Here is a 19,967-nt window from a genome sequence, read left to right as displayed (position 1 = left end):
ACTGGCCTCCTGGTTTCCGAGCTCCCTCTGTGAATTCGCCGTACAGAGCTATGTCTTGTGTCTTGCATCATCAGAATGTGGCCGCTCCATCTGAGTCGGGCCCTCGTTCCTTGAGTCTCAATTGTTATACAACTAGCGCGCTGCAAGACTTCTGCATTTGAAACTTTGTGGAACCATCTAATGTGCATTATCTGTCTTAGATGACGTTGTTGCGTTTGTTCAGGCTGTTTTATGTGTCGCCTGTGGGAGTCCAGCTTTCGCTTCCATAAAGAAGTCTTTGGAGGACCACTGCTTTGTAGAGAGCTGTCTTGGTCTTCAGATTGAGGATTTTGAAACACTCTGTCCTGTAGCTTCCAGAATGCCCGTGATGCCGATTGGATCAGGATCCAATCAACTGAACGCATATAATTCTTAAGGATTTATGTGGATCATCTTCTGAGATGGGATCGTCAGATTGAGGAATTATGAGAGAGAATCTCAAGAGCGTGCTACGCAATTTCTAGGCTGAAACAATTTTTAGCCACTCAATGCTCTGCTGAATGCTATAGCTATAAAGCTTGCCATTTACAGTACAACAGCATCCATTTCGGCAACGCAACGAACAGCAGGAGAATATGCATCACCCAAAAGAGGGCTTTGCGCATACTTTTCAACGCTGAATGAAAAGTCTTTAGCAGGCATTTGGACAGTTTTATTGACATATGTTGTTGAATGTGTTGTTCAAATCAATATGCTCAACATATCTAGAAGGTTTATTCACATTTCAGAAGTGATATCATCATTATTCCATTCAAGGTGACACAATTTGAATCGATATAGTTACCAAGTTTTCCAAGGAAAAGAATCATTATTATTGATTCAAGGGAACAGTCCAAATTCCTGTAAAAAAATTTTCATTCACTGTATGTAATCATGGAAGTTACCAATTTTATCAATAGTAATAATAGTATTCAACATTCCTTATACTTTTTCTGGTATGATATTTTAATGAACCCCTGGATATACATACAGGGTGTTTCCCCCTGTATGTGGGGGATCGGTGGTGGTCCAAGAGATGATACCGAATGTGTAGCTCAGCGCCGAGCAAGCGTAGGTATTAATTGCTTTTATCAGTTTCTTGCTGTTAAGACCAGTTCTCATTATCCTTCTTAATCCCTATTATTATTATTATTATGACTTTGGCCTTGCGGCTTTCACACTCCTCTCCAGAGGAAAATTCACTTATCCCAGATATCTCAGATATCAAAAGGATTAAGCTCTGTTGGAGCCCTTTCCAAGTTTTCGGGCTCGTGGTGGTGGTCGGGTCCGGGTCGCTCCTCGCCTCCCTGCTGTAGGTTGGATTCCTGCTCAACCCGCACTTCCTGTCGGAGCAGACGGTGTTCCTCTGCATTCCCCATGTACTTGCGTACAGTTCTCGCCGTTCCGAGCAGTACCGCCTTCTGCATGACTCTATAGATATTTTCGTCCAACTGAAGTTTCCTCAAGTTCTCTAGTAGTTTCTTCGGTATCAGGCCTGTAGATGAAATGACAATAGGGATGGTCTTGATATCTTTCAGCTTCCACTGTCTTCTGGTCTGTTCCTCGAGATCTCTGTATTTTCAAATTTTTTCAGTGTGCCTATCTAGAAGATTGGTATTATTTGGAATTGCCACGTCGATGAATAGTGCTCTGTCCTCATCCTTATTGAGCAATATGAGGTCTGGTCTATTGTGGGTTATTTTTCGGTCTGTGAGAACCGTGCGATCCCAGTAGAGCTTGTGATGTTCGTTTTCCAGCACAGCATCCGGATGGTAATTGTAATAAGAAACCTTTTTCGAAGTTAGAGGTTGGTGTTTTAGTGCCAATTCTTGGTGAAGAATCTTGGCAACAGCATCATGTCTATTTTTGTACTCCGTGCCCGCGAACTTCTGACATCCCCCGGTGATGTGCTGGATAGTTTCATGTGTCGCACAGCCATAACGACAGCTATCGTCCGCCACTGAGGCATCCTTGGCGATGTACTTCATGTAATTTCTTGTTGGAATCACCTGATCCTGGATGGCGAGCATGAAGCCCTCTGTCTCAGGAAACAACCTTCTGGAAGTCAACCAGTAGTTGACGCAGATATGTCGACGTAATCATGGTTGACCTCGTTCTGGTGCCTCCCATGCAAAGGTTTTCCCATCAGTTTTTGCATTTTACTTTCTGCAGAGTGTTCGACGGTTTCCAAATGATCCTGATGTAGCTTTAATGGTGTAGAACTATCAGCAACACAAACTACTCGATGGAGTTCCGACGAAGCTGCCTTGCTCAAGAAATATTTTCGAAGTCCTTCAATTTCCTGGGACATACGGTTGGACAAATCAACAATTCCTCTACCCCCAAGATGTCGTGGTAGCTCTGTCCGTTCTATTGAGCTTTTGGGGTGATGTTTATTGTGTTTAGTCAGCATCGTCCTTATTTTTCTCTGTAAAGCTGCTAAATCGGTGGTCGTCCAAGAGATAATACCAAATGAATAGCTCAGCGCCGAGCAAGCATAGGTGTTAATCGCTTTTAAGAGATTCTTGCTGTTAAGACCAGTTCTCATTATCCTCCTCAATCTTCGGGTGAACTCCTCCGTTAATTCTTTCTTCATCTGGATTGATTTTTCTTGCCTGTTTTATGCCTAGATACTTGTATGTGTTTCCTTCCTTCAATGCTTCAATTTCTGCACCTTCCTTGAGTTTGAACGTACCATCTTCTATTTTTCCTCTCGTTATGTTAAGCAGTCGACATTTTTCTAGTCCAAACTTCATTTTGATGTCTTCCGAGAATTCTTCCACCATTTTCAGCATCAGTTGCATTTGTTTTTTGGTAGATGCGAAGAGTTTCAAGTCGTCCATGTAAAGGAGATGATTCAGTTTCATCATAGTTCTACTGCCGCTCTTGATGGAAAATCCGTAGTCCGTAGAATTCAATCTATGAGACAAGGGATTCAGGGCCATGCAGAACCACAGAGGGCTCAGCGAGTCTCCTTGGAAAATTCCGCGTCTTATTGGAATAGGTCCTGTTGTAATGGAGCAATCTGCTGCTTTCATTTGAAGACTAGTACGCCAGGTTGACATGGCGTTTTTCAGGAACTTAACAATATTGGGATCCACCTTGTAAATCTTCAAGATCGTCAAGAGCCATTCGTGAGGTATAAAATCGAATGCTTTTTTGTACTCTATGTACGCAGCGTAAAGGTTCCCTCGCTTAAAGAACGCTTGATTGCAGATAACTGAATCTATTATTAGTTGTTCTTTGCACCCTCGGCTGTCTTTGGTGCATCCTTTCTGTTGCATGGCGATTATGTTATTCCTTTCGCAATGGTTGTGAATTCGGTTTGAAATGCACGATGTGATTAATTTGTACATCGTTGGAAGACATGTGATTGGTCGGTACTTGGATGGGTCTTCTGTATTCCTTTGGTCTTTAGGTAACAAGTATGTTGTGCCATGTGTAAGGAAAACTGGCATTCTCTCAGGATTTTCAATGACATCATTTATTGCGGAGGTCAATTTGTCATGCATGATCCAAAGTTTCTTGATCCAGAAGTTCTGTAATCCATCAAGCCCAGGTGCTTTCCAGTTGTGCAGTCCTCTGATAGCTGATTTTACTTCTTCAATTGTGATCATGTCATGCTGCATCGGCTCATATTTTATAGCTTCAGATTTTTCATCTTCAATCCATCCGGTATCTCCATTGAAGTGAGGTTTCGTTGATAATTGTTCGGTCCAGAATTGTTCAATGGCTTCCTTTGGTGGTAACTTTCCATTTTCTCCATCCGACGATGTGAGTGACCGGTAGAAAGATTCTTCCGACTTTTCGAATGAATTATTGTCTCTTTTCCGGCTATAATTGCTTTTATATCTCCTCAGGCGTTCTGCATACAGACTTAATTTTTGCTTCAGAGTGTCGAGGCAATGGTGAGCTGTAGCATTCTCCGTCTCTCGTTCTGTGTGAGTCCTGTTTCGATCCATGATCTCTTTGGCAGCTTTCACAACCTTTCTTCCTCGATTCCCGTTCACGTACTCCGTCAGTCGTCGAATGTCTCTTCTCGGCCTTTCTGTTTTGTGTTGAAGACGTTTCTGCCATGCTGGCGCGTGTAATTTGTGTAATTTTGGACCATCATTGTTCGTTTGGCGAATTTTTGCCCCCATGGTTTTCGCTGTCGTTAGCGCTGCACAGTGAAAAACTAGATATTATTATTATTATTATTATTATATTTTCCTGATTCTCCGAAGGTAACGAAGTACTCCTCAGAAGCTCCGTGAATAATAATACATTTAAAATACCTTCGACCGAATGAGTTCCTTCCTTCATTGCGCTCATCTCCTGATTGAATATTTGCTTTTGCCTTTCAAATACCTGAAAATATTTTTAATTTGAAGGACAATGTGATTACATATTTCCTGTACTTACTTACAGTTTTTGAAAAGGATTCGATGTTTGCTAGCACATTTGAAAAAACTGTTCCGTGAACCAGATAAAAAATGAAGTCTGAACGATAAATGAACCTTGTGAGTCTCAAACTACAGAATTCCATATAACTGCAAAAAAATTTCGATAGAGGTAGATACACAAAATTTTTCAATTTCGAGTAAATCTTCGTCAAGTAGGCTATGAAATTTTAAAGGTCGATATTCTTTGTCCAACCGATTTTCTTAGCAAGAATAGAGTTTATCGTCTGGAAATAGTACATTGAAGAAAATTTAACGTCGTGCGGATTTCAATGAAAGATCATCCACATCGAATATAACGTTTACGGGCTGAACTACCTTTTGGGTTGTATACGTCAGAATCAGACGAAAAACTATGGAGGGTAGAGAGAAGGAGAACAAACTTGTTGGCTTTTTGGGCCAGAAAGTATCCGCAAAAAACTTGAAATAGGCCAGGTGGCGCTGGCAAGCACTAATAATGAACCATTGAACAATATAAAGGATTAGTTGATTTCGAATGTCGAAAACAATTATATTTAGTGATTAACCTAGACATTGGTAATTTTCGTAAATAAACCTTCGTGTAATTTGAATTAAGTAAATATTTGTGGAAAGTTTGTGTAAGCATTCATGAAACTACGGGCAAATTATAATTTTTCCAACCTTATGTGAGTACAACATTTCTAATATTGTAATCGGCTTAATTCATCACCTGTAATTTTTTTTATAATTATTCGTCTTACTCAACAGAGGCCCCCTGATAGGCTACAGAGTTGCTAAAAACTCTATTGAAACCTGAAAGAGTTCAACGAAAACCAGAAATTTTGCTACAATAAATGGAAAATGTGCAGCAGCACCCAGAACAAGGATTAGAAATTCTCGGTACAAAATTGTACAAACAATAATTTACCTAACAAACAGGTGTCTATCCCAATAAACAAAAAAAACAATAGATAGCCAGATAGATGATAGTCTGCATGAGAATGTTCATTGGCACCTAATTCCAAAAATAAAGGTAATTGATTGAAAGTTTTCAATAACATTATCTTCATGTATTAAAACACTTTCAGTTTGTCCATTGAATATAAAGGAGTTACTTTTGGGCTGATACGTGCAAAAGAAACCGACCATATATCCTTCATGTCAATCATGTTGAGAATTCAAAAATTAACTGAAAAGTAATGAAAGCAAAGTTGCCAATCTGATAATGAATGTTGTGTTGTTGAAAATAAAATATTTGTTTCTAAAAATTTAGTTCTACACTTCTTTCTCCGTATAAATCAAACCTTTTTCATTATAAATCCACAAGCTTCACTGATTGTAAAAAACAATCAGACTTATAATTAACAAAGAGACTTCCTAATGTAATAAATCGGAATACGAGATTCCGAATAAATTTGGCATAATTCGAAAGAGGTATCGCTAGAATTTTTTATACATTGTTGCAGCCGTGCTGCAGAGGCATTTATTATGCGGAAATATGATACTTTGAGGCGCTTGAGATCAGACGGTATTAAGTCGCGGGAATTTAAATAATAACCTGACCGATAAGAGTTGAAAATGTTTTTCATGACACTCAGTAAGGAGATCTTTAATTGATTTCAATATCCGGTGATAGGGACTTCGGAACAAGCGAAAATGGTTAGTCATGTAGATTAAGAAAGATTTATTAGTCTGGAGACCCTGAGAGGAAAACAGTTCTCAGAATTCGAAGTAGCCGAAATTTTCTTGTAACCGCCGAGCTTGGGAACGCTGATTTTTCAACTCAGCAAGAATGATCGTCCAATGATTTCGATTTTGGGACGTTTTGGTACCACCCATAGGGTGGTAGAGAAAGACCGGGGAAAAAGTACATCGGAAAAAGTTAGTCAGTCGGTCCGAAGAGCGTGATCAAAACTAATACCCCTTTAAGTCGGTCCGGGGAGCGTGATCAAAAATAATACCCGTTTAAGTCGGTCCGGGGACGTGATCTGAAAAATATCGAAAATATACCCCTTCGAGTCGGTACGGATAAGTACAGGAATTATAAAGTCTTTTGTAGAGTCAGTCATTAAAGAAAGAGAAAAGGGACTTAGAATAAATAGGTTTTCACGAAGTAAGAGAAAAGTATAGGTAGATCACGGAATAGAATCGGAGACTCGGTCGGCTCATAAATATTTGGAAAAGTTCAGTATAAAGAAAAGTCCAGTCCTTTGTTTTTGTTGGTTTTCTTGAAGTAGGAACGGAATATCGGGAATTGGGTAGTTAAAGAGAACGGAAATAATTCGGAGTTGAAGTCAGTTTATCGGAAATCAGTAAAGTAGCATTCGAGGAGTGATCGTTTATTTTTTTTGATTCGTAGTAAGACCAGATATAAAATTGTGTTGAAATTTTGGATAGGGAATTTTACAGCGGAAAAACGTTTTCGACGGAAAGGTGCGGGAAGTTCGGTTAAGTGTAAAGAATTCGCCGATTTGTGCGGGTAAAGTCTGGTGTCGAAAAGTTCTTCATCGGCAGAGTTCTACCAATAGCAGTCGCAGAAGAGGTAGAAAGTTCCAATTTTTATTTGTCCAGAGTCCTGAAAGCTCCTCTATAATTCATTGATTACGTATTGATTAATATTGCGCGCTAAGTTGGGAAGTTGCATTTTAACCCACGATTTTGGTTACAAAAATTATGTTTATGGTTTTCCGCTCATTTGCTTAGGTTTAAGAAATTGAAGTTTTTGTTGGTCGTCTTCGACCGAGAACGTATTTGTAGAGAAGTTCCAATTTTTTTTATTTTTTTTCAATAGATTTATTTGTAAAAGTTTTTCCTGAGTTTCATTTAAACTTCTCCCCAGAAATAATATCAACTTCAAGACCTGTCCTTCGTGCGACGGGCCGGATCCACACATTTTTTTTCCCTTTCGAGGGCCTTCTTATTGTGTATTTAACATCAATATAATCACCCCATGACCAGTGGAAAGCCGCTCTTCCACTGATCAAGATACGGGGTGCATTATTACACTAAACATTTTTCCTTTTTTCAAATTGGAATTACGATGCATGTTGGAATGTATTTTTGGAAAACATACATTGTATTTGTTCTTTCTCTCCATACTGTATTGGGAAATGAGTTGAGAACAGAAACACTACACTACTCAAGGATGTTTTGTTATGTTTATAGTTTGCGCTCTTTGATTTCTTACCACGTCAATACTTATTCGGTTATAGAACTAAAACTCACTTGTCAATTATAGATAGAGGGATAATTCGAGAGGAGCTTGTATTTATCTCGAAATTTGGAATTCGTACAAGAAAAAATGTAAATTTTTGTTCAAATTATACCTGCATTTAATATATTATTTGCAATAAATTAGGTACAAATCGAGAGAATAATTTCACGTCATTGTGTGATCGAGGCTTTGAAACGTTATAGTCTAAGAACTGGCTACATGAAATTGACCGCATCAGGTACATGGCTAATTTATATTGAAAATAATAGTATCAGTGTAGGCGAATACAAATTTGAACGTCCGCCATTGCAAAACTGGGTCATGAAGGGGGGACACGCAGTTAAAGATGTGAATTTTGGGCGAAAAAAACTCATAAGGTACACGGATTCAATTTACGGGAAAGATTTGGTTATATATTCGAAAAAGTGTAAAAAAATTGGCAGACATTTTGCGTGGGGCTAATCAGCCGGCAGACGGCGCTGAAAATGCAAAAATGTATTAAAAAAATCAGAATCCGATTCGGACGTGACATCTCCTTCGCTATCGCAATAGTCTTTTTCATCTTCGATTTGTGCATTATGGTCTTCATTGCCTGTTATAGAGCACGATTAAGACAAGTAATAAAAAAAAAGTTATATGTTTTGTGGAAAAATATTCATTCATTCATTGCTGTATCCCGTTACCGGGAATAAAACTTTTTCTTGTTTACATCGAGGAACGGGGAATATTTTGGTATTTCAATGAGAGTTTTAATAATAAATATATCTTAATCTGTTGAAAATATTTTAATCTATCTCGTGACAATGGGGAAAGCCTAGTGAAGTTTTCATAATTTGCATCCTTTGGGCAAATCTCCGATTACGACTTTCTTGTGAAGATGTCAGTTTTTACTATTTTCCACGAAGAAATGAACGTTTAGTCGATTTTCAAGGACATATGTATCTCGTTCTTATAGCACAGTAAAGTTTTCAAATTTCAAATTGATTACAAAGAACAGAAGGTGAATTAACTAACCTGCATATATAACCTCAAAATTTACACAAAAAACAAATCTTTTTCCCCAGAGAGGAATTTTCCACCTAATAAGTTGATAAACATATGAATTTCGATAACATTCACACAAAATTCATTTAGAAAATGATTTCTGATTTCCAGTTAAACTCGGAAAAGTTTTCTTAGCATCAATGTTGCAATTTTAGCCATTCTATATAATGGAGAAGGCAAGATATCATAGTAGTGGCTGTCCATATATTATCAATTTCCTTCTACTATGATCGGGTAAAGGGCCAAAAAGTTCGGATTCAAAACACATTTGAATCCAGTTTCGACAACCAACTTCAAAATTGGAAAAAGCAACTATAAACTGATTGCTAATGTGATTGAAAATTATGATGTGCAGCGCACATCTTAACATCGTCTGCCACGGCCTCAGCCCCCATTTTTCTGTCTGCCATTTTGTAAATGACTTTTTGAATGTTTTAAGTTTGAAATACAATAATTATAATTCATGTACCTACCTAATGATCTTGCTTTTGATTAATTTTTGAATTTTCATCGCCGTCTGCCGGCGATGAAGATTCACATCTTTAAAACTGCGTGCCCCCCCTTCATTCCCCTGTTTTGCAATGGTAGACATTCAAATTTGTATTCGCCTACACTGATACTATTATTTTCAATATAAATAAGCCATGTACCTGATGAGGTCATTTTTATCTAGCCACCTCTCCGTCTATTATACACAATTATAGAATTCATAATTATCGTAATGTATGTAGGAAGCTATTTTTATTATTCTTATTACGTTATTGTTATATTTGTTGTTGTTCTATTGTTGTTTCTATTGCTAGGTGTGATACTGATAGAAAATAGGTAGGCTAGGAGAGTAGTCAATTTAGACGTGAATTGAGAAAGAAGTTTGAAAGAAATTGTTCAAAAGGGTTGAAAAATAACGTTAGTCGAGACGCGACCGTTATCTAGAAATTAAAAGCAGTTATGACGTATGTAGGAAGCTATTTTTATATTCTTATCACGTTATTTTTATAGTTGTTGTTGTTCTATTGTTGTTCCTATTGTTAGGTTTAGGTGTGATACTGATAGAAAATAGGTAGGATAGGAGAATTGTCAGTTTAGACGTTTAAAAGGATTGAAAAATAACGTTAGTCGAGACCATAGATTTATAATAACATGGACTCCGCCTGTGAGAGAGGTCGGTAGGTTGAATATAAGATGGAGAGTTTGTGGCCAAGCTGTCAAAAGGTTATAGAACACAAGTTTATGCGAAAATTTTCTTTAATGAATTTTCAACAAGCTTCCGAGAAGACACACAGGAATTCCATAGCATTCCTTCGAAATGAATTATGTCAAAAAATATGTGAGTTTTATTCAAGAATAGATGTAATGAGAATAATAATCAACACCTTGTGGGCAAAGTCTGCGAAAATTCTAACAATTTTCCATAATAAATGTTCAACAAGCCTCCGAGAAGGCGAACAGGAATTCCTTAACATTCCTTCGAAATGGAAAATATAAAAATTATGTGAGTTTCATTCAAGAATAAATATAATTTGAATAATACTCAACGTATGAACACCTTGTGGGCAACGTCTGCGTCACATATTTGTTTATATCCATCATATGATTTTGACATTGCCCACACGGAATCAGTTCATCTCTTTCTTATTCGATTAGAACGCATAAGCTCTTCTCTCTTTAATGCACCCAACCTCTCGATCTACTGAAAAGTCACGTGACAGTGAGTCCATGTATTAGAAGTCTATGGTCGAGACGCGACCGTTATATAGAAATTGAAAGCAGTTACGACGGATTGAATATTGAGGCGTAAAAGTTGTATCAAGTTGTGTTCCTGATTAAAGTGTCCAAACCGTTCAGAAGAATATAATCAGACCCTAGACATTTATAAAAACCTACATGTACACTATATTCGCCAAATTGTGACTCGTAGGTAATTGTGACACTAAATTCTAAATAGAATTTTCTGCTCATTACCGTTAATACTAGATCAATGAAATCCTGAATTTACTTAGTTTTTGCGAGTTTATATTTTTTGTCCACATAAATTATCATGATTGGTGTTGAAACTCAATGCCACAGTCACACATACCCCTTATCACTCGATCACAATAAAACTACTACCCAGGTAGAACGGTGTTGTCTCGAAGACGTCTTCATTAGGTCTTTATTGGTCTTCGACGTCACTCGGACGTACAATAACGTCTCTGAAACGTCAATTCAAATAGGCTAGTAAGACGTCGTACAATAACGTCTCTGAGACGTCAATTCAAGTAGGCTTGTAAGACGTCACACAAAAGACGTCTGAATAACGTTATTCTTAGACCACTCTGAGACTTTAAACTTATAATTTTTTCAAGGTACGATATATATCGGATAGTTTGAATATAGATATGTAGATATGAAACGGAGGATAAATCGCTATATTTAGTCTAGTACATAGGATTTCAAATAATGTTGGCTTATATACCTCGAACACAAGGATAAAGGGGTATGAGAAGAAAAAAGAAACAATCAATGTTAGTTCACATTATATTGTTTTTTGTTTCATTTCTATCCATGAAATTCTAAAATTTTCTGGAAAATACTAACGTCCTCAGTACGTAAGAAAGACGTAAAAAGTACCGAATAATCGTCTTCAAGACGTCACCGTAAGACGTCTTCAGGCTGTGACATATTAACGTCACCATAAGGTTTCACTGACGTCACCAAGTTGGTCACCATACGTCCGAACATGACCAACCAAAGACGTCTTGAAGACTAAAATTTCTACCTGGGTATAGAAACGCATCTTCAGTGCAATTTTCTTGTCTTTGTGAAAGTGTGTCACAATTATAATCCGCTGATGTCACATTTACACCTTTTGTAGTGCAAATGTGACAGCATAAGCGAGTTTAGAATTTCAAAACTGGCAACTTTGACTTCTCTAACTGTTAGAACATATTCTAGTGATGCTCAGAATGAACTCGTAACTCTCTGAATGGTATAGTTTTCAACAATAATGAACTTCAACTTTGAATAGAAAGAAATTGTGTCACAATAAGGTGAATGTACTGTATATCATTCGATATTATTTGTTACAAAATATCGTTAAAAAAAAATGTTTCAATAAATGTTTTATATAACTTCTACGAAGGAAAGCTGCAATTTCATCCAAAAACAATTTTGTATCCTTTTTTTCCATATGTTGGTGAAGACAAATTCAACATTGTTAAAAATAACTGAAGTTGAATTAATCAGTGAAATATGAATTATATCCGTGAGTATTAAGAATTAGGAATACTCAAAGATTATATTCAATCAAGATTATCGTCTCTTCGAACAAGGCGCCAACACAATTTGTCTCTGTCAATTTTTAAGTACTTCACAGCGCCACCTGGCCTATTTCAAGTTTTTCGCAGACACTTTTCATTACACTAGTTTGTTCTCCTTCTCTCTACCCTCCATATGTTAAACCTTACCTATTAATTTGAAATATTTATTTTGCTTTCGAGTTGTTTGGCGTGAACTGAATAAACTAAATCAATTCAGATTCATTGAAATTAAATTAAAAAAAAGAAATTAATTTTCATTCTGATTAAGTCTCGCGCTTTATTGCTGGCTTTTAACTTTTCTTCTCAAAAAATAAGAACCTTAAATTATATTTACCTGTCCAGCCAAACACCAAAACTACTTGAAGAAGTCTGTGCATCCACAGGCACACCCATAACTGCATCTAGAGAATTGTAGGATTATTTCAAAATTTTTATTCATTTTGGGGTTTTTTATGCATATATTCCTTATTTATGGAGAATTCTGGCTGATTTTGTTTTTGATGAAGTCGAAAATCAACTTTTTGAGAACAGCCGCCTGAAGGCATGAAGTGATGATCCGAATTCATTCAGATACATAACACGAGTGGATAAAAATATCATCAAATCGCCCTGTATCTCATAAACGGAAACAGTTGTGCAAAATCTGATTAGGACAACTTAAGTTTCACAAAAAAGTAGGACAGGAACGTAAAAACCGCAAGGCTATATCTTAAATAGCAAGCCAGAAACCTGGCTGTCTCACCCATAATGGGATGCACTGTACACTGCAGTTCCCGCACAATGACCTTCCGAATTTTAAGGGTTATAGATAGGGTAAAATCAAACTTATGCCTCCGCTGTAATTTAAATTCGACTTTGCAATAGTTTCCTTTTGTGGAATCCGATTCTGTTAATTTCATTTTACATATTTGGAAGTTCAATTGTGTTATGCATTGACTGCATTCTATTGAATGAAATAAAATAAAAAATAAGTACCCCAGCGTGGTTTTTGCTATACGTCTTTCAAACGTTGGTTATTGTCACTTCTATCTTCATCTATGTCCAGACATAGAAAAATGTAAGGAATTATTCAACGCAAGTAGTGACGAAGATAAATACATAGTACTTAAAGCGGCTACACACTACCCAACTCGGTCGGGCCGACAAACCGACTTGGTTGGGTTGGATGTGAAATCGGTCCGTGTGTAGCTACGACCGCCGACAGAGGATTTGTCGGGTCTTGTCGTACGGCCTAGCCATCCAACCGCACGACCGACCGAATTGGATCGTGTGGAGCGCTGTCGGGTGGAAACGAGCTCATTCTGTATTCAGTGTATTCAGATGTCGACTGGAGAGGTATTCGCTGCTGCAAAAATGGCCCTCACCATTGATCCGAGCGATGTATACTCCAGCCATCGTGAAATTCAAGAAACCAAGTTGGACGGCGGTCGTGCCGTCTGTACGCAACGCCCAATCTGGTCGTCCCGACCGAGTTGGGCAGTGTGTAGCCGCTTTTAATATCAAGAAGTATGAATCTTTATTTTGACTCTTCTATAATGTAACTCATGTTTTTATATTGATTGTTGAATTATTCTAACTCTGTGTTTCCTCAGGATTGTTTTATCTATTTCAACGTTTATGTTTTATTATTATTATTATTTATTTAAATAAGAAAGGAGGAAAATTGCCTATAAACTTTCAAAGTACAAAAAAAAAACGAAAAAATAGTGTGATACAAAAAAGAAAAACATATTAACAAGGATACCAAAAAACAAAAATATGAGAGTTTATTGGATATTCGAAACTCAAAACTCATCAGTTTATTCATCACATGAAATCTGGCTCATTTAACCCTACTCCGAAGTTGCTTCAAATACGCGTTTTGTATTTTTGATTTAAGCGTACTTTTTTATACGTATACGTATACGTATACGTTATGAGTAGAGTTCAAGAACGTAAGGCAAAGGCCACTTCGACAAATTTTATTTCGTTGTCCGTTTCATATGAAAGAAACAAAAACCGATGTAACATATAATTACCATAACAAAATCGGAGAACGTTAGATGATAATGTTTTTAATTCTTTTTTGTTATTGTGTTTATAACTGTACCTTGCGCGGAAGGAATTCTTTCGATCAAATTTGCTTCAAATACATTGTCGGTTTCGAACATTATTTTATGCTCGTAAATAGAGCTTCGACTGAAAGAAGAAAAAACCTTGGAGACCGATGATTGAAATGTAGGTTCAACAGGTTTGTTGTAAATATCCAAAGTGATCATAAAAGTTATGATAAAAGAATTATTGGCCATACTTCATTCCGAAAAGAAATGAAATGTTGAGTTTAAATCTTACCACATGTTGTATCTAAGGTAGCGGCCATCAACTTCTCGTTAATATTGAAATCTGGATCGTCTTCGCCTTTTTCTAGAATATCCATTAAAATGTTAGAATGTTTGCAGAACACTGGAACGAAACCATTCAAGATCTTTTGCTTGAAACTGGGATTCAACAGTCTTCTATTCTTCTTCCATTTTTCAGCTGAAATTGTTTTTTTTTCCTTATGAAACTTGATTTTTCAAGGATTGCAAGGGTAAGGGAATCGAGACGGTTCTTGTGTATGCCAAATCTTAATGGAACCTTGAACTTGCGTTTTTCTTCAGGACTAAAATACATATTCCATTTTCAAGTGAACATATTTGAAAGAATCACACACGATGAATAAAGATAGGGAAGGAAATATTCAAGAAAAATTACCATTATTAAATATTTTTCACTGAATGTGAATTTATTCTCCTGTCTGAAAACAATTTCTATCGATTTCAAATTTTCAACTTACCTGGAGCAGTGATCAGCCCTTCACCAACGTACGGTTTTAGTATGTCATAAACATTATCCTTTTCCCAACAGTCTTTGTTAGAAATAAGTTTTTCCAAATAATTGGGATCGTTGACTGCTACGATGAATTTATTTCCTAACCAAAATTTGCATAAACCGAAATTTTTCTCGAAGTAGACGGAGATTTTGGTGAAGGTATCTGAAAATATTAGAAATCTGTATATTGTTACGGCTACTCAGTTAGTTATGCGCCAGAGGCTATTACAGTCTACAATTTCTCAAGATACAATGTTCTGGATAATAATCTTCGCATTATTGGATAAAGCATAACAAAGAAAGTGCTAGTCAGCTAGTTGACCAATGTGAGACGATGATGAATAAACCAAAGATTAAAGAGTTAGAGTAACTTTATAATCGTTGGAATAAACAAGTGCTCAACTAGAGTAACTTTAACGGCTTATGTTGGAAAGGAGGAAGATCGACGCTTAGGACTAGTCTACTTGAATTTATTGATATATATGTAATTAGAAGAATGACAGTTCGAAATGAGAAATAAATCTTAACAAAAAACATATACAGGGCGAGTCTTTAATTCGTACAAATATTTTAACAGTAGACTATTGAGATCAAAGTTGGACGCTATTTACTGAATATTTGAGCGTTTTGTGAAATAAAAGTATTCTTCATATTTTTTCGTAAAATGCACCGTTTCTCAGACCGTAATTTGATGTTGAAAAATTCAAAACTATAAGGTTTGCTTTATTTAGCGTATTCCTGTATGTAAGTGAATTATATTGAACAGATTCTAATATTGGCGCAGGACTTTTGATATTGATAAGAAACAGATAGATTGTAAGAACCATTCATTGTAGATGATCACGTTGTAAAATAAAGTGACTTGAACCTATTACATGGTGTCAGGTGTGAATCGAGTAAAAATAGTTATGAAAAACTGTATTCTTGATAAAATAATAAAATGGAAGTACTAAGACTACGAACTGTTATAGATTTCACTAGAATATGGCGAAAAACTGGATGTTCGAGATGTTTCTGATAGCGTCTGAAAAACAAGAATCCTCTGATCAACTGAAAGTGGCTACCCTTCTGAAATTGATTGGGAATAAAGAAATCGAGATCTTCAACAATTTCAATTCAAGACCAGAAAAGGCGAAGTTGAATGAAGTGATAGCGGCCTTCGATAAATTCTGCGAACCGAAGAAAAACGTGGTGTACGAAAGGTACAAATTCCTCACCTACCATCAAGAAGGACAATCCCTAAATAACTAAATCACAAAATTGAAGATATTGTTCAATTCATGTGAATATGATGCATCAGATAACATGCTACGTGATAAAATAACCATGGACATCCAATATTCCAACCTGAGGAAAAGACTTCTACAAATAGAAAATTTAAATCTTAGAAGAACGGATATTTGTCAAATATCAGAAGTGAGGAATGACGAAGTAAAAGGAGCAGCAAGTTCGATCAAATCGCTGGATGTGGACAATGTTAAACGACCTACTCAGAAAAAGGTGAGTAAAATTCAAATTTCGAAATCTTATCACAATTTTTCTCATGAAAATAATATACAAACAATAATTCATATAAGTGTTTCGAAGGTCGTCAATTTCTTATAGCAAAAAAATGTCTGGCACATGGTAAAACATGTTACTATTGTAAAAAACACGAATCACTTCGTATCTGGTTGCTTTATAAAAAGTCGAATAAACAGCAAAATTGTATTAAGAAAATATCATCTAAACATAGGCGTAACGAAAATTTTAGTTTGAATAATGTAAAGGTACATCAAAGTCCTTCAGATGAATTCAATTTGGAGTCCATCTCAATAAAAAACATTCAACCTGAAATAGCAAAAAAAGATATATCACAATTAACAGAATTAACGTAGTCTAAAATCGCGACATACATTTTAGAATTCAAAAGGTAGGTAAAATACATCTTGCTGTAATGGATTACTATTCCAAGTGGATTGAAATGATATCAATTGGAAATAAAACTTCGACCGAAGTCATAAAAATTATCAATTTTTTCATCCTTTTCCTATCCTAGAAATAATGGGTTGGCAGAAAAGGCAGTAAAATTGAAGGAAGGATGATATGCTTCATCAGAGTCATATTATTAATCTGTGATCGTTGTTCCAATTAAATTGAACAAAATTCTTGAAGAATAGCAACAGAAGCAGTCTTAATAATACTATAACAAACATACAAAACATATGATGAGAAGAGAACCTAATGATATAATTTGTTTCAAACTTAAAAATTGTTCGAAAAAAGAGATAATAGAGAGTTGAAGTGTTGCCATGAACGTAAACGTTAACGTTATAATTGAGATCTACGCATGCTCATTCGTCAGTTTTTAACGTTAACGTTAGCGTCAGCTTTACGGCCTACGTAAACTAGCGGTCTCCCACACATCGAGGTACGTTAACCGAACGTTAAACGAGTAGCACCGATGCGAATGGCCGAATTTGGCTGTTGAATGCAATTTTCATAACAGTCATTGTTTACATTTCCCATGTATTTTCTCATAATGAATGAAAGTTATAGGAAATCAGCATTGATTTTATAGTTATCAGAAAGATTAAGTTATGGAACTTCGTTATCAGAATACATTCAGTAAGGAAATGGCTGAAACTCCACTGCGATTCTCATGTCTCTAACACTTAAACATTTCATTGATAATAAAATACTTCCAAGTTGAAAATTATCTTCATTATTCATATAATCATTAGAACATCAATATTCCAAATATTATTCCAGCTGTCGAGGCTCAATATTAGATAAAAAAGAGTTCCAGCAAAACGAAATCAAAATCCAAATTGATAGGTTATGTTTAACGTCTGACGTTTCATGATGGCATCACTTCAACTCAAATTTAATTACAACGCGTGAACGTTATATTTCACGTTATTTGTCACGTTAACGTTTACGTTCAGGCTAACGTTCTGTGCGCACTTCAACTCCCTAATGTATTGTAAAGCCACTCAGCCAAGATACTACTATACTTATAATAGATGACAGAAATAAAATAGACAACATTTTTTGATAGATAAGTTGAATGATGATTGGAATGTAACTATAGTGAAAATATCGTTGAAGAAAATGAAAAACAACAACAACAACAACTCTTATAAAAGAACAAAGAACCGAATAGACTAGTTTACAATGAAATCAATCAATTAGTTCATTGTCAAAGAAACATGTACCTATTTTATGTATAATAATCTTATATTCTGTATGTAGATATAAGACTTTTCTCGAAAGCTTGAAGGAATGATATAGGATACCTATTTAGTGTACCCCTAAATAAATTATAATGAACAGATGTGATATTGGCGCAGGTCTTTTGATATTGATAAGGAACAGATAGAGTAACCTCGGGTTTCATAAAGCTTGATCAGTGAATCAACGCTTGATTGACCCACAGACGTCAATTTGTTTTCAATCGAAAATTTAGTCATGATCAGCCAGACTATCATTCTCCAATCAAATAATGATGTTTATACGTCCATTAAATCATTCTCAATTGCTACTTGTTCAATATATTCAGCAATGAAAAGGTTTCAGTGAATTCGTTTTAGAAATCAAGTGACTGTCAAATCGTTCATCGAACAATCAAAGTTTTATTTAACCCGCTGTAAGAACCATTCATTGTAGGTGATCACGTTTTAAAGTAAAGAGACTTGAACCTATTGCAAAACTATGTGTGGAGTTTGAAAAATTGGGTACTTTGGCTGAATACAACTCTATTTAATATCCACAGATGTGTAGTGTTACGGATTCAGGTTGTTATTTTGAAGGAAATTTTTTTCCCAGAGTCGGCACCTCTCATATATAACTTAAAATAGCTTTATATTTTATCAGGACCGAATCGAAAAAAAAAGTATAAAAAAAGTGTTTCTTTTTACCTCAAGAATCTATTGTGAAATTATTTGTAGGAATCAAAGATTCACCCTGTATAAAGAAGGTTTGTCGAGCGATGTTTTATAATGTATTCATGTTTGTGCGTGCCAAGTCCTATTTCTGTTTTTAATTATTTTCATGTAAAAGTAAAATTCATGAATGTCGGTCAATTTTACAGTAATCGTCATTTCAAACTACAATGACTCAACAGTGTGTTCCAAATATTTTGCTCGGTTCAGTTACATTCTGTATAGTTTCATTGTGTTTCAGAAATCTCGAATGTTTCATGTAGACTAATACGTAAAATATTATATCCAAATAAATAATATAAAAAAATTATGGAAATAAAAGAATCAATAAATAAAAATGGATATGATTTGTAATTCGTTGCTCTTTTATGAATTATAACGATTTTTGTTAGTGGGATAGCAGCAATCTTCAATTAAATCGGGAACTTGTTTTTTTTTGCTCGAGATTTCGAGATTATTTATTATCTCTTCATCAGGAAAAGAAATTGAGAATATATAAATTGGAGATGGAATAGTGTATAAATATATGGAAGAAAAAAGAGTTCACGATTTAATTGAAGATTGCTGCTATCCCACTAATGAAAATCGTTAAAAATAGATATATAATTTTGTCTCTGCGAAGAATTTCTTTGAGTTTTTTTCTTTTTTATGAGTTCAGTATTCACTCTTTCATGTGACCAGATTCTCATTATATTTTTATGGTTGGCTTAGCATTTTTAATTATATGCACGATATGTTTCACCAACAGATACAAACAAACACACATATTTTCATCGAAGTCGAACTCAGGTCCTTCGGTTTTGTGCTGACAACTTCGTCGAGTAGCCACAGCGGGGATCACTGACAGTGAATTGTAGCATATATACTACATATCTACACAAAATTTGGAGCTTATTTCTCCTTATTTTTATCGATATCTGGAACCATTTCTGAATCTTGTATATATAAAAAAATAAAAAGTTGCGCATTAAGAGGTTTATAATCAGAAATTTCCCCTATTACATTCAATTATAAAACCAGAAAAATCTGCAAAGCACATTTTTTTAAATACAGTTTTCTATAATGACTTTCTGTGCATATCTTGGATTGTTTTTCGGTACTGATGGTTCACTTTTTATTTTTGCTCAATGAATAAGTCATAAACTGAAAGGAACCGCTTATACAGGGTCTCTCACGAGGAACCTCACCCATATTTATACGGGAAACTACTGAACGT

At 35.6% G+C, this 19,967-nt stretch overlaps 1 protein-coding gene across 3 annotated transcripts in view; it reads right to left on the bottom strand.

Annotated features, from left to right (window-relative positions):
• The window catches only part of LOC123320752 (cytochrome P450 4C1-like), a 92,334-nt gene that overhangs the window by 20,054 nt on the left and 52,313 nt on the right, over positions 1-19,967 (bottom strand). For all 3 annotated transcript variants that reach the window (XM_044908160.1, XM_044908161.1, XM_044908162.1), the window contains 5 exons: positions 14,794-14,991; positions 14,310-14,495; positions 12,313-12,379; positions 4,427-4,550; positions 4,296-4,368 (listed from right to left, as the gene is read on the bottom strand). In XM_044908160.1, coding sequence (XP_044764095.1) covers positions 4,296-4,368; positions 4,427-4,550; positions 12,313-12,379; positions 14,310-14,495; positions 14,794-14,991 — 648 coding nt within the window. The remainder of the gene's footprint in view (positions 1-4,295; positions 4,369-4,426; positions 4,551-12,312; positions 12,380-14,309; positions 14,496-14,793; positions 14,992-19,967) is intronic.

This window comes from Coccinella septempunctata, chromosome 9 (genome assembly GCF_907165205.1).
Source record: "Coccinella septempunctata chromosome 9, icCocSept1.1, whole genome shotgun sequence".
Taxonomy (NCBI): Eukaryota; Metazoa; Arthropoda; class Insecta; order Coleoptera; family Coccinellidae; genus Coccinella; species Coccinella septempunctata.
Note: the sequence above shows the minus strand (reverse complement) of the source record. Positions and strands in the feature narration are given on the sequence as shown.